General features: G+C 52.4%; 1 protein-coding gene across 5 annotated transcripts in view; it reads left to right on the top strand.

Annotated features, from left to right (window-relative positions):
* CD6 (CD6 molecule) overlaps positions 1-3,344 on the top strand; it is a 37,861-nt gene extending 34,517 nt beyond the window's left edge. For 2 of the 5 annotated variants that reach the window (XM_019754074.3, XM_019754075.3), the window contains 4 exons: positions 854-925; positions 1,207-1,401; positions 1,699-1,803; positions 2,336-3,344. In XM_019754074.3, the coding sequence (XP_019609633.1) occupies positions 854-925; positions 1,207-1,401; positions 1,699-1,803; positions 2,336-2,400 (437 nt within the window). In that variant the 3' untranslated portion in view covers positions 2,401-3,344. Of the gene's footprint in view, positions 1-853; positions 926-1,146; positions 1,402-1,698; positions 1,804-2,335 lie in introns of all 5 variants that reach the window. The other 3 variants (XM_074336455.2, XM_074336452.2, XM_074336454.2) reach the window with 3 other exon arrangements.
* The last annotated feature ends 11,568 nt before the right edge of the window (positions 3,345-14,912 follow it).

Here is a 14,912-nt window from a genome sequence, read left to right on the forward strand (position 1 = left end):
ATGCTCTAGCCTTAAGGCAGGGTGCTCAGTGACTCCCACTCACCAGCCAGAACTTAAACCTCCAGCTGCAAGAGAGACAGGGAGATGAAGCCACTGCCCTGGGCAGCTGTGTGTCCAGATAAAGGCCGAGGGCCTCCTACTACAGGGGGGAGAATGGATATTGGTGACAGCCAGTCATCTCTGCCCCACCTGCTGAATCAGGGCCTTTGGGGGTGAGACGTGGATGATCCCACCTCTGCTGGCCCCTGCACCGGCGTTTGGAAGCCCTGGGGATGAGATGTCCTTAGAACCTGTGACCCTGAGCCCTGGCACGTAAAATGCAACACTAAGAGTCCAAACTCCTAGGACATGGGGATTAAAGTCAGTGGTTCCAGGTTCAAAAGACTCCAAGATTCCAGACACTTGAGTCCTTGAGACTCTATGAATCTACATCTCTTTGATTCTGAAATGAAGGAGCCGCAGAATCTGTGACACAAAGGTTCCAGACCCTCTGGCTTCCACTCTGGGAAGGCTCTTCGAAGGGGCAGCATGTGCCCTTCTCCTGCCCAGACCTGTCCAGGCGTGAGGAGAGAACCCAGGACTCTGGGAGGGGCACCTGGGGAAAGCGGTACAGGGCACTAGGGTTTCTGGCCAGAAGCGGCCTGTCCCCATGCTGGTTTCAGACTGGGGTTTGGGGTCTTCCTGGACTAGGACACGAGCTTGGGACTTGATGGGGAAGGCTAAGCCCCTCCGCACCACTGGGGTTCTTCCCTCCCTGTCCAGCCCCCAGGGCACCCTCCTGAGTTCCGAGCAACACTAACTGCTCCCCCAGGCTCCCGGGACAACCCCTCCTCACCTCCACCTCTGCTTGTAGACTCCCAGCGGCACCGAGTCACAGAGGAGGATGTCCAGCGGAACAGGTTCCAGATGCCCGCCTTGGAGGAGGGTGAGTCAGGCGGGGGTGGGGCATGGAGGGGGGGATGCCAGCCCTGCCTCCAGACTTCGCAGTTCAGCCCACCTTGAGAAGCTGCAGCAGCAACCTCCCTCAACAGGTTCTTCCTGACTGTAACAATTCCCGTTGGCAGTAAGTTCTTTCTCAAGTCTAATTCAAAGTCCTTTTGCTGCGTACCTTCTTATTTCCTCACCGTTCTCCCTTTTCTGGCCCAGGACTTGAAGAGGTACATGCCTCCCAGGTCCCACCTGTCAAACCTGGACACTGCATTGCAGATCCCCCCGCCCTGGACCCTCAGCAGCACACGAGGAACAGCAGCGGGTCTAGCACGTCGTCTGGGGAGGACTACTGCAACAGTCCCCGTAGCAAGCTGCCTCCATGGAACCCTCAGGGCTTTTCTTCAGAGAGGAACCCCCTCCTGGAGCAGCCCCCAAACTTGGAGCTGGCTGGTTCCCAGGCAACTTTTTCAGGTAAGCTGGGTCCGGGAGGATTCTGTGTGTGGCCCAGCCTCCCATTCTGTAGCCCACCCGGCTAGAGGAAGCATGAAGCGGGGAGCCCTGAGCCAGGCTGATTTCAGGATTCTAGTCCTAGCTCCGCAGCCACTTGCTGTGTGACTTTGGACAAGTCTTCTTCCCTCTCTGGGCCTTCATTTCCTCATTCATCAGGCTAGGCACTTGACTCTATGGAGTCGTGAGAGCCTCCCAGCTTTGGCAATTTGCAAACTGACTGTCTGCAGGCAGAGGGTGACTGGCTCTGGGGGTTTCCAGCAGGGCCTTCGGCTGATGACAGCTCCAGCACCTCATCCGGAGAGTGGTACCAGAACTTCAAGCCACCGCCCCAGCCCCCTTCCACGGAGCAGTTTGGGTGTCCAGGTGCCAGTGGCAGGGGAGGCGATCCTGGGGGGAGGGGGGACAGAGAGGGACTGGGAAGTGGATGAGTTGGGGTGCTCTGGAACCATTGGATACATCAACCCAAGGAGAAAGAAGAGAGGTGAAGGGATATTTAAGAAAAACAGGAATATAAGGAGGTGGGGAGAATGGAGGTGGACGGGACAGAGTCAAAGAGAATGCCTTGAGGGGACATGAGCTCCCCATTAGTGGAGGCATTCAAGCAGAAGCAGCCGGATGGCCCCTTGGGGGCCCTCAGCATCAATTGTCCATCATGTACTGTGCCAGCATGGGGACTACAGCCCTGAACTAACAGATAAGGCTGACATTCTCTGGGCTAACATTCCAGTGAGGGAGATGGCAATGAACAAGATGATGAGATGGGAGTCTTGTCAGTCCATGCCCCACAGCATCATGGGACAGCGGGGTATGGACTCAGACCCACTTAGCTCCATCCCATGGGGCACATGGGACAGTGATGGGGCCTCCCACTGACCTGAGCCTCCCGGCCACACAGGGTCCCCCAGTCCCCAGCCTGATTCCACCGACAATGACGACTATGATGACATCGGAGCAGCCTAGACTCAGCCCCGCCAGGCTCCAGGCGGGTGCTTCCCCTGGACTCCTGCTCTACCTACTTCCCCGTCCCACCCTATCCTCACAGATCATCCCCCAGGGGGCTGAGAGGCCCCCCCCTGGAGAGATGAAAGGAAACTCCACACCCTGTAGCACCCAGTCTCCATCCATCAAACAGAACCTCCACCAGCCTCAAGAGCAGCAGCAAGGTGGAGGGTGCTGCCTCTGAGAGGTAGTGAGCTCTCTGTCTCAGGGATGAACAAGCAGCAGTCTGGGCCATCTCTCAGCAGGCTGCATGGAGGGGTTGACCTGAATGACTCCTGAGGCCCCTTCCAACCTTCGGGTGCCTGGTGCTTTGGTTCCCTGAATCTCAGACAGCTCAGGGCCCAGAGGTACTGAGAGGGGCAGAAAGCAGCCCCACCCCCGTGCTGCCCAGGCGGGCCCCACATGCGGGGGCTGCTGGGCTGCTGTTGCTCTGCCAGGTGGATGCGGGGCTTGGGGGGGTGGCACACGGGCTGACCTAGCCTTCTCTCAGGGCAGGGAGTCCTTCCCTACCACCAAGGGGCTGGGTGGGGCGTGTGTCTAGAGACCCTGGGAGCCCACCAGGGGCACAGCCCTGTTCCGTAGTGACTGTCCATGGACAATGAATCCTTATTCTGAGCTTCCTGTGATTTATCTCAGCCCAGCCCCGCCACAGCCCCAGAGGCGGGGCCCAGTCCCTGAGGGGGCAGAAGTGCAGGAGGGGCCCAGAGGCTGCACTAAGCCCTGAGTCTCCATCCGTCTGCTTGGATTGATGGGGGCCTCCCGGATGAGTCTGTGAACATGCAATGTCCCACCCTGAGTCATAAACGTGACCAGGCAGCCTCCAGAGAGAGGCCGGAGGCCGTTCAGGGCCAGCTCTTGGTGTCCTGTTCTGAGAATCCTGAGATTAAACTAATTGCTGAATGAAACTGGGGTGTGGAGTGACAAGTCTTTGAACTTTTATAGAACCCAGGTTGTGTGTGTGTGTGTGTGTGTGTGTGTGTGTGTGTGTTGCGTGGGGCAGCTCTATCCATTGAGACAAACTAGAAAACCTACCGTGGTCTGGGAAAAGTGCTGGGGCTACAGGGACAAGAAAATACAGGGCCTGCCCCCTGGAGGAGCTGGACCCAGGCAGCCGCTGTGAGTTAGGCAGCCGTTTGGCTCCCTGATCTGTCCCACTAGCCCTCAGAAGCTGGGGGGGGGGGGGCAGTGGGGTCGGGGTTGCTGCTGAGTGAGTTCCAACATGAGCCTCCAAAAGCTTCCAAGCAGGGTAACGCGAGGGGGTTTTATGCTCAGAGCTGCCCGGCAAAGGAACCCATCCCAGGCCCAGGAGAAGCGGGAGATGAAGCTAGTGGACATGGAGGGGCTGTGTCGAGGACACATGAAAGGAATCGACCTGCTCAGATGCTGGCATGTTAGCCCAGCTGCAGAGGCCATCGCCCAGCTCTGCCAGGGGTGAGGACTGGGGATCAGGTTTCCTCTGAGCCTTTCCAGAGCAGGGGTTGGAGGAGGCTGGGCTGTCGGTCCTGCCCTGGGGGGCTGAGTGGGGATGAGCAAGGTCTGTTTTCCGATCACCTGTCCCAGAGGTTCAGAGAAAGCTGGCACTCCCCAGGCAACCGTCACAGGATGTGGTTGTCCCTCTCATGGGCCCCCCTCCCCTGGCTGAGGGGGATTCCTAGGGGAGGAGCCAGTGCTGGAGTGGGTGGGGACAGACTCCCAGGGCGTTTGTGAAAGGGTTTTTGTCAGACAGACTAGATTCAAATCCCGAGCCCACCCTGTCCTGGCTGTGCCGCCTCTGGCAAGCCACTCAACATCTCTGAGTCTTTGCTATAAAGTTTGTCTGTAAAGTGTGCACAGCAGTAGTAGGCACCACATAGGTGGTGACAAAGGTTAGGATCTTGGCAATAAACGTTCCTTCTCATTGGTACGTTAATCAATAGAGGTGAGAGATCTTTAAAGAAGAAAGGGGAGAAGAGAAGACAGCCATTCATGGGGTCTTAGTGCGTTGGTGCTGGAGGAGGCATGGAGAATATTGGCCCACGCTCGTTTTACAGATGAGGGCGCTGAGGCCTGGCAGGGGAAAGGACTTGTCCAAGGTCACTCAGAGAGTGAATAGCCAAGTCACAATTTGGCCCTACCCCACCCCACCCCACTCCACCCCAGGAAGATAGTTTCACCCTCTTTTCTCCCACAGTTCTCCCTTATTTCTCACCAGAGCCCCCTCCCCCCACCTTCGCTCCTGTCCTCCCACCCCACCCCCAGTCCCAGAGAAATTGGGCAACTCTGAGCTGTGTCTCCCTCCCAGCCCCTGGGCAGCCTGGGGACACCAGGGTTGCACATGGCAGGGGACTTCCTTAGGGCTGGTGTCCAGAACCTGCCAGAGCGGGCTTCCTGGTTTGGGTGATGGGGACTGCTCACTGGAAAGTCCCTTCACCCCCTATGTCTGTGCCTTCAGGGTCCTTGGGCCATCTGAGGGAAGCCACAAACAACAAAGCAGGTACACTCAAGAGACCAGGGGTTAAAATAAACGTAAAGGATCTGGGAGAGGAAACACCACAATATTAAATGGCGGTGACAGCTAAGTCCTGATTTCAGGAACAGCCATATGGAGAGTGGCTGCATTGGGAACAGAGGCACTGCAGGGATTTTACGTCTGTGAAAGCACAGTGAGAGAATGATACCCAGGGAAAGTACGGGCCGGAAAAGCCCCTGACACAGCTGGAGGGAGGCTAATCTGGGAAGGCTTCCTGTGGAGGTGATGCCTGAGCAGGGTCATAAAGGAGGAATAGGAGTTAGCTGTGGATGCAGAAAGGGATGTGCAGTCCAAGTTGATGGACTGGCATGAGCAATGACAGAACAAGAAACCTGGTGGCTCAGGAGGTCAAAGGTGATCCAGTCTGAGAGAAGAGGCTGAGGACAGTCAATTCCCACACCAACTATTTCCTGGGTGAGAAAACTGAGGCCCAGAGAAGTTAAGTAAAATGCCCAAGTCACACAGCTAAAAAGCATCAGGCACTGTTCTGGAATATTACAGGTACTGAGTCATTAATGTTCACAAGAGCCCCATGAGATATCCGTATTTTCCCCATATTCGGGTTGAGGGAATGGGGGCTTGGAAGATTCAGAGTTTTCCCGGGGTGATCAGCTTGCCATGGTGGGCCGGGCCCTGACTGCTTCTCCATGTGGCCTCCTGAGGTGACAAGGGCCACACTAAGGTTTATTTCTGTGCTCACGTATCTGACTGCCCAGCGGGAACCTTCATTAATGCTTCAGCCGCACGCTTCATCGGCCACCTCCAGACATCTGGGGGGGCCCAAAGGATGAGGCCACAAGGACTTGGGCAGGACTCTCCCTCTAGGGTCCTCAGCTCCTGTCTGTTCTCTGGGCTGCAGGGACATGGCTCTCAGGCCACTCCCAGGAGCTCAGGCTCAAGGTCGCATGCCCTGAGCACGCATCGCCTGCTGGTACCCAGTCTTTTCCACTGGAAACCTTAGCCCTGAGGCACATCTGCCAAGCCGCCACTCAACTCCCATCCCTCCCTATCACCCCATCTGTGGTTTCCACTTCCGTCCCTCCCTAAGACCCTTTCGATGGTTCTGGAGATGGACAGAGGTAGCTGGAGCCCTGTGTGGCCACCCGACGTGGACGCCTCTTGGCTGTGGCCCTAGGCCCCCATCCTGGCTTCGTGAAGATGACATGGAGGCTCCAAAACGAAGTGGAGCAGGGGAGACCCATCAAGGAAGGATGAGTTCAAAGTCGCCTCAGTGGAAAGTTCATCTCCCACCACATCCTTCAGCTGTTTACCAGTTTGACGGGGTTCTGGCATCCTGACATGAAAAGAGGCTCACCCCTCACCAACATCATCGAGGAAGGACCGAAATAGCAACAGAGGAAGACAAAGAAGAGACAAAGGGAGAGGAGAGAGAGAGAGAGAGAGAGAGTAATGAGACAGAGAGGAAAATAAGGGCGGAGCCATGCTGTCCCAGAGCAGACAGTGGAGGAGACAGCAGGCCTCACAAAGCCTCCTGTGTCACTGTCCTGAATTCCTTACATGTGTGGTTCTTAATCCTCAAACTCTCCCAGGGCAGTAAGGTATCCGAATCTCTGCTGTTTTCCGGGTAAGAAAAGTGAAGCCCAGAGAAGTCACAGAACTAGTTCAAGGTCATGCAGCTTGGACCCTGGGAGCTGGACTCACAGTAGGGCCCCACACAGCAGGCAGGCAGGAGGAAAGGAAGGAAATAGACAGGTGAAGGCTGGAGAGCCAGACAAGGATGGGGGCCAAGGGACGGTGGTGACACATCCTTTCTTGGGGAACGATTGGCCCCCCGCCCCAATAGCACCCCAGGCACATCCTGGCTGAAGGCAGGTGTCCCTTTCTGGCTCCCTTTCCCCAGGCCCACGACACCCTGGCCCCCCAAGTGCAGGAGGAGGAGAGGGAGTCACCCCCAGGGTCATGGGCTCTGCCTACGATTCATTTTTCTCCTGAGCAACCCCATTCAAAACACCCGTCATCCGTCTGCCTGTGGGGTCTCTTGCCTTCCCTGCCACCTCTGAGTGGGCGCCAGGCCCATACTTGCCTCCCCCTCTGCTCTCTCACACAGGGAGGAGAGAAGAAGATTCACATCTACACACTCACAGACATATTCTCCCACAGCCCCCAGGCCACACTCCACTCTCCCTCCAGAACACACCATCACTCAGCAAATAGGGGTTCCTGCTCCCCTCCCACGACCTCCAATCTGGTTACAGCCACCCCTTTCCCTGGGCATTCTCAGACTCCCTGCCTGGCACGCGGAGGCTTGCTCTTCTCTGAGGATGAGATGCTAAAATAACTGGGGTCACTAACCCCCCAACTCTTCTGCCCACCAAGCAAGACAGGGAGACCTTTTGTCACATGACCATGATGGTCACTCTCTTCTCCCCCAAACCTGTGGCCCCCTCTGTGGCAGTGCCCCGATTCCCCGCAGTTTGCTCTTTCTCTTTCTCTCGCCCTCATCCCTCCCACTTTCCTGGGAACCTGAAGAGTGCATGGGTGCCCCTTGCAAAGAGCAGGAGACAGTGAGCACGCATTAGAGGCACACAACCGCCCGAGTCATGAGGCTGTCCCTTGCAGGGCCACCTTGGCTCATGCCCACTCACCCTCCGGCAAGAACAACCCTTCCTGTGAAAAGGCCCCTGTGAGCTCTAGGGTCAGGCAAGGCCATCATGACCTTCTGTTCCCAGGCCACCTACCTGAGGATATTGCAGAGCCAGAGGTAACCAGGTCACCTGCCCCTCTGGCTGTGGATACCTCCAGCAGTGTGGGGTGATGGCCATAGTCATCAGACTCTGGAGCCTGGCTCAGTAAAGATCCTGAGATCCCCTTTCTCCCTCTGGTTCCAGGAAACCCACCTTTTCTCCTGTCCATACTCACGTCTTCCTGCCGCTTTGACAGGCTTTCTTCTCCATTCCTGATTTTATGGCCTGTTCTTTTGATGACCCACACGGCTGGGATTTGCATGCACCATGAACCCACACAAAAGCGTGCCTTCCTCCCAGCCACTCAAGAGCATCCAGGAGAGAACACCCTGACTCCGTTTCCCCTGAGGGTGAGTTCCCATGGCCTGGTCCTCCCAGAGTCTGGAACAGCCTTTGTCTCACTGTTTCACCCACCCTCCTTCACCCAGCGTCCCAGGGGCATGAAGACTCTGGGGCAGAATGAAGCTGATTTAAACCAATGTTTCTCAAACCTTAGTTTTCCATGTAAGCCTTCAAGGTTTTTGCTTTATCTGTAGACCATTTGTTCTCTTGCCTAATAATAGTTTTTCTTTCAATGAATTCACATGTTTTAAACTTAAATTTATTGCAAAAGGAATCTTTAGCCATTTTACAAAATATCTGGCATGTGCTTTTCAAAAATGCTAATATCACGAAACACAAAGACTCAAGAACTGTTTCAGATGAAAAGAGCTAGAGACACAGCCACTGAATGCAAGGTATGATCTGGGATGTTCTTTTGCTATAAAGGACATTATTGGGAAAGATGGTGAAACAGGAATGAGGTCTGCAGATTAGACAATAGTATTGTGTCTGTGTTACCTCTCTGGTTTTGATTAATGTACTGTACTTACGTAAGAAAATGTTCTTTTAAAAATGACACGCTGAAAAATTGAAGAAGTCAGGAATAAAGGAACACCCTATATTTAAATGGTTCAGAAAAAAATAATCTGTGTGTGAGTGTGTGTGTGTGTGTGTGTGTGTGTGTGTGTGTGTGTGTGTAGGTAGGAAGGAGAGAGAGAGTGGGGGAGAGGGAGAAGGAGGAGGAAAGGGAGGGGGAGAGGGGGAGAGAGAGAGAGACAGAGAGAGAGAGAGAGAGAGAGAGAGAGAGAGAGAGAGAGAAGCAGTAAAATGTTAACATTGGGGGATCTGGATGAAGAGTATGCAGGAATTCTTTGTATTATTCTTGCAATTTTTCTCTAAGTCTGAAATTGTTTTAAAGCACATTTGAAGGAAACTTTATGTTGCTGTTATAACTATACTCAGTAGCACTTTTTGCAAATGCCGCTACTCTTTCTGGGTGCGTTGGTTGCTAAGTCTGAGCCTGAAACCTGCCTGTTCTTGGCTATACGGATATGGGGACGGGCAAGGATGGAGAAGCTTTCAGACATCGTCACTCCAGCCTGAGACGTTCTCCCTCATGTCATGAGAAGGACCGGCACAGCATTGAAAGGATCCATGACCAGGTGATATGGAAATACTGTCCTATGGTCATGAGCCTGGAGACATTCATTTCATGCCAGCTTAACAGTCCCCCTCGGGGCCAGGCTCATTATGGAGCCCTGGCAGCGGGAGAGGACAGAACCTCTGCCCTCGGGAAGCTCACAAGCTGGGCAGAGACCATCATGGGCCGGACGGGGGTGGATGAATGTCCAGGTAGAGCCGCTTCTCTGAATCCCAACATTCCTGGGGTCCCTGGAGTCCAGAGGTGGTGACCTCGGGCTAGCAGGTGCCCCCAGAGCAGGCACACAGCAGGGGCAGCTCAGAGCTGGTGGAGACAAGAGAACATCATCAGCGTGTGAGAAATGAGGTGCAGGAACCCGCCCAACAGTCTGTCACACCCAGGAAGACAGAGCAGCCCGAATTGCCTCCGTCTTTGTCTCTTCTGGTTTCTCCTGGTCCCCACGCCATCCTGTGTCCTGCTTCAGGTTGTAAGCAACCCTTTCTCCCAGTTTTTCTATGGCATAGTTCATTTTTAAAACTTAACTTTTTATTTTAGAATAGTTTTAGATTTACAGAAAAATTACACAGAAAGAGTTCTCCTACACCCTATTATTGACACCTTACGTTGGTGATGGCAAATGTACCACAATTCATGAGCTGATATTGATACATTATTATTACTATTAACTAAAGTTCATATACTATTCAGATCTCTCTCGTTTACCCAACGTCTTTTCCTCTGCTTCAGGATCCTGTACCGAATACCACAGAGCATTTCATCGTCATGTCTCTCTGGACCCCTCTTGGCTGTGACAATTTCTTAGACTTTTGCTGTTTCTGATAACAAAGACGGTTTTGAGAAGTACTGGCCACGTGTTTTGTAAAAGGACCCTTACTTACTATTTGTCTGATGTTTTTCTTGTCCTTAGACTGGGCTGAGGGGTTTGGGGGAGAAGGGCCACAGAGATAACATGCCGTTCTCATCACATCCCGTCAATGGTACGTCTTCCAACATGACTTATCACTGCTGACGTTGACCTTGGCCATGGGCTGAGGCAGCATCTGTCAGCTTTCTCCACTGTGAAGGTACCGTTGCCCCTATTTCATACTTCACTCATTGGCAGGCAGTCTATATGTGCAGCCCTCACTTTCAGAGTGGGGAGTGCCACTCACTGTCTTGAAGGTGGCGTACCTGCATAGATTACTTGGAAGCTTTCTGCATGGGAGATTTGTCTTTCTTCCTCTATTTATTTATATCAATGTGGGCTCCTGGGGCTTTACTTTGGGTTATAACCCAGCATGGCTTATTGTTTTGTGCCAGCTGTGCAGCGTTGGCCATTGGGGGCTCTTCCCATGGGCTCTGGGGATCATTTCACAGACCTCGTGCGCTCGTGATTGGTTGTTTGTTTGTTTGTTTGGGGAGCACTTCCTTACTTTCTGGCACTACCAGGTGCTCCAGACTCATCTGTGACATCTCCTGCTCCAGTCCTAGAATCAGCCATTTCTCCTCTCGTTGGAGAATAATATTGGAAACCAAGGTCTGAGACCTACGGTAGGTATGCTTGTTGCTACTGGAGCACGGTTGTTTCTAGGCCCCGTCGGCTGGTGGAGCGAGGAAACACGTGTGTGTAAATAACCTGTGTATATTTACACATCCATAAATAACTCCCCAGGTAGCCACCTATATGTATATTAAGCACGAATCCACACCAGTGCCTCCGGCTCTAATCCAGTACCACGTGGGTCATTCTCGCCTTCTCTTGTTTGTCTGTAACCTCCCACTTCAACACCGAGAAAACTGGCTCCCACTATCCCCATCCATTTACTGAATTCTTCAATTCTATGTATTATTTTTCCTTCTTATATTTTTTCAGATTTGCTCCATCAAGATTATAAATTCCTCTAAGGCAAGGCCTGAACTTGGTGGTGTTTTGTTTTTCTGTCTTCACCCCTTCCCCCAATTCTAGCAGAATAGCCCTAAGAAAAATATATAACTAATATATTATTAGGGAAGGGGGGAGGGGCAGTCCTCCACACCGCCCTTCCATGTGGAGTCTGAATCACCCACACCAGTGGAGGAATGCATTTTTGAGCTCCTGCTCCTGCCACCCACCTTCCTAGCCGTGTTTGTTTGTGCCGTTACTTTGATACTTTAGAAAGCAGTATTCTATCACGACGAATGGAAAAAGGAAACACAAAAGGGCTAGCTGCAGTGAAAAGAAGAGTAGGTCTCACTAATCTAATACAGTGAAGGCAAAGTGGAAACCATGCAGCCCCCTCGCTCTGGGAAGCGCTCAGGAAAATCCTTGAAGTTGGCCTTGAGCTTCCCCACTCCCTTGCTACCCCATGGTGTGATTTATTTTCCCCCCGTTTCAGGGAAGGGATGGAATGAAGACACCCTGACTGGCTTTAGAGTCAGGTACAACAAGCACACGTGCCCTTGGAGAAAGAGGGTGTAGCTTTTGCACAGCGTCGGAAGGTCTTTGTTAATTGTCTGCCTGTTTGAGAAGTCGGCTTGCTCCTTCCTTTGACGTGTGTTTCTATAAAAAGATTTTGCTGCAACCTGAACATCTGTGTCCCAAAAAAGGTTTTTGAAAAGTTGCAAATTGTTGTCACTGTCATCCCTCATTTCTGCCCCAATTTAAAACAATGAAAAGGCTCAGCCTTGCTCCTCCCCTCCTGCAGTACATCCGCCCCCCAATCAGGCCCCAGGAGGTCGCAGACACCCCCACCTCTGGGTTGTTCTTGGCTTGTCAGTGAGCCCCATGCTATAGGAGCCCAGGTCCCGCCTGAGGGGGCTGAAGGAACCCTTATTCAGGTAGAGCCCTATGTGAGACATGAGTGACATCTCTGAATACCCAAGTCCCTCAGTATGTGACTTTTTAATTAAGCAAGACGAAAAGATGAAACACAATTAGAAAGCCAGCCTTTAGGGCACGGTGGCGGGCATCATAATGAATTCCAAAAGCAGACATAAATAATTCTCGTACCGCCCAGGGTTTAGAACTAATGTTCCTCCTCACTCACTCCTCTTATTTTCATTCCATTTGCATGTGTTTATCCTGCTGCTACTCCAGTCCCTCCTTGTGCCTGCTTTGTGCCCGTCACTTTACGTAACCGATCTCATTGAATCCCAATCGCCCTGTGTGCTTGCTGCTGTTACCATCTCCTTTCTACAGACGGGAAAAATAGAAGCGAGGGGAGCAACCGATGGCTCGCAGCAGAATGGAATTCAAACCCAGATCGTAGGGTCCCAGGCTCGTGCTCTGCCGCCACACACCCCGGGCTCTTGTGACCAGGGCTGCCGGCCTTTCTGCGGGATGGCCTCACACTGGTCACGGAGCCCAGAGCCGGGACGAGATGATGGACCTATCTCACACATCCGTTTGAGGACATCTAATTTTCTTCTAAGGGGAAAACGCCCACAGGAAAACCGGAACGCAGCCTCGCGTGTCGTTCGCGGGTTATCGGTGCCATCTCAGCAGCCGCCCCCTCCCCGGGCTCTCAATCAGTGGGATCTAGACCATCTCCAGTCTGAGATGCTTCCTTGGGTGGGTGGAGGGGCCGCAAGATGGGCCTTTGGCAGCACCTAGAAGGGCAAAATGAGGTTGCCCATTGGCACCTAAAAGTCTAGCCCTCCCTTCCAGAAGCAACGAGACATTGGTGGTGGGCAGAAACTCAGACCCCAACTTCCTTTCTCTTGTCATTGGAAAACACTGCCAAGTTTCCAAGTCAGGAAAAGGGGGGACATTCATGAGGACCGTTCCACACACATGTATGACCCTCTCCCTAGAAGAATACCAAGCCTCACAATATTCCTGCCAAGTGCGGGACCACTACCCGCCTTTGAAGATGAGCAAATCAATGCAGAGAGGGCTCTGGGAACAGGCCACACTGTCAGTGCCAGCGTGAGACACGAGTCTGACCCCTGAGTCCAGAGTTGAGGCTTTTCCTTCTCAAAGGTCTCAAACAGGCAGCCTCGAGCCTACATTTGAGCTACGGATGTGCTTTCTGAGGCCAGCTCGATAGTTTTTGTTTTTAATTTTTGTTTTAAAATGAACTACCAACATTTGAAAATCAGCAGACTTCACCTACAATCCCAGTTTTCTGGTTTCTTTTGAAAAATTGGGAATTTTGGCAACTTCAGACCTGGAACCTCAACAATCGGTTCCCATCGGTGGAACAAGGAGAGGCAGCTGTCTGAGATGGCACAGGATGGCTTGTCACCCAGGCTGGGACTCTGTTGGCACTGGGTTTGCCATCTCCCTTCATAAAAGCTGGCTTGGCCTCATTTGACCCACGGGGAAGCAGAGTATGGCTGGTGCCCTGGCAGGAGGAAGCTTGGGGGGCGGGGCAAAGGGAGACCCTAAAGGCCCAGCCTTCCCCTCCTGTTTATTGTGCCTCGCTCTGGCAGAGACCCCAGTGCACAGCCCGCTGGAGTGGCTTAAGGGTTGCACTGTATCCTTCCAGGGGACCTGGAACATCAGGGCCTTGGGTGTGGTCTACCTGGTCTGCCTGTAAGTCGGGTGGCACCTCCATGGCTCCCTACCAGCCCTGCACTAGAGAGGAGCTTCCCAAAGAGACAGAGAGGATAAAGCAGGCACACGGTGCTCTGCAGGCCTGCTCCCAGCCTGACACCAGGGGTGGGGCTAGCTTGAGCTCAGCTCCGTTTCTGGTCTGCTCTGTGCCCAGCCTTCCCTGAAGCGTCTACAGCGCCCAAGAAACTTGTCGGCTGGGAACGAACCAAGACTGGCCTCTGGGGAAGTTGGTGGGTGTTTGTCACTGGACGGATTGATTTGTACAAACCTCCATCTGTTCACCACAAATACTGAAATCAGGCGATGCTGGGAAGAGCCCCTTCACCAAAATCACCACCATTCACTCACTCACGGCTGCTGCCTGAAATCCTGCCGTTCGCCAGCACGTCATCCTTTGGGGTTAAGGAGTTGCCTCTTGAGGGGTCATTTTTAAAGGCGAGTACTTCTGGGGAGGGATCAGCCATGTACACCTGAATATGAATGGCTGTCCTGGTCTTCTGAATTTTTTAAGCTGGAAGAGAGCTCAGAGACCTTTGTTAGATGGATGAGGTGCCCAAGGCCTGGAGAGGTGAAATGATTTCTCTCTCCATGGTTAGGAGCAGAGCTGGAGCCACAAGGCCGCTTTCCTGAGCCTGGGGTCTAAGGCAACGATCAGCAAACTCTTTCTGTAAATGGTCAGATAGTAAATATTTCAGAATTTGCTGGCCGTATGGTCTCTGTCAAAACTGCTCCACTCTCCCTAGTGCTGTGAATGCAGTTGTAGACAATATGTGAATAAATGAGTGTGGCTGTGTTCCAATCAAAGTCTATTTATGGATGCTAAAATTTGAATTACATGAAATTTTTTATGTATCAGAAAATATTCTTCTTTTTCCTTTTCCCCAAACCTGTAAACATGTAAAAGCCGTTCTCAGTTTGCAGGCCATACAAAACCCAGCCCCTGGCCTGATTTAGCCCAAGGGCGGAAGTTTGCTTACCCCTAGTGGAATGGTTTCAAGAAAGCTGCATCATAGGCCCTCACACATTTTTAAGTTGTTTTCTCAAATGTTTCACCAAAAATCTGATGGAGCAGGATGTGATTCATGTTCAATGTCATATTTTAAAAACTGACATTTTAAAAGAAAACGGTTACATCATCCTTTTAAATGAACATGGTGGAATAAAACTTTGACACCCACCATAATCCTTTGTTTTATTTTTTCAAAAAATTTTATTGCGGTAAAATACGCACAACACAAATTTTATCATCTTAACCATTTT

Source organism: Rhinolophus sinicus, chromosome 14 (genome assembly GCF_057876585.1).
Source record: "Rhinolophus sinicus isolate RSI-liver-muscle chromosome 14, RSI-T2T, whole genome shotgun sequence".
NCBI lineage: Eukaryota > Metazoa > Chordata > Mammalia > Chiroptera > Rhinolophidae > Rhinolophus > Rhinolophus sinicus.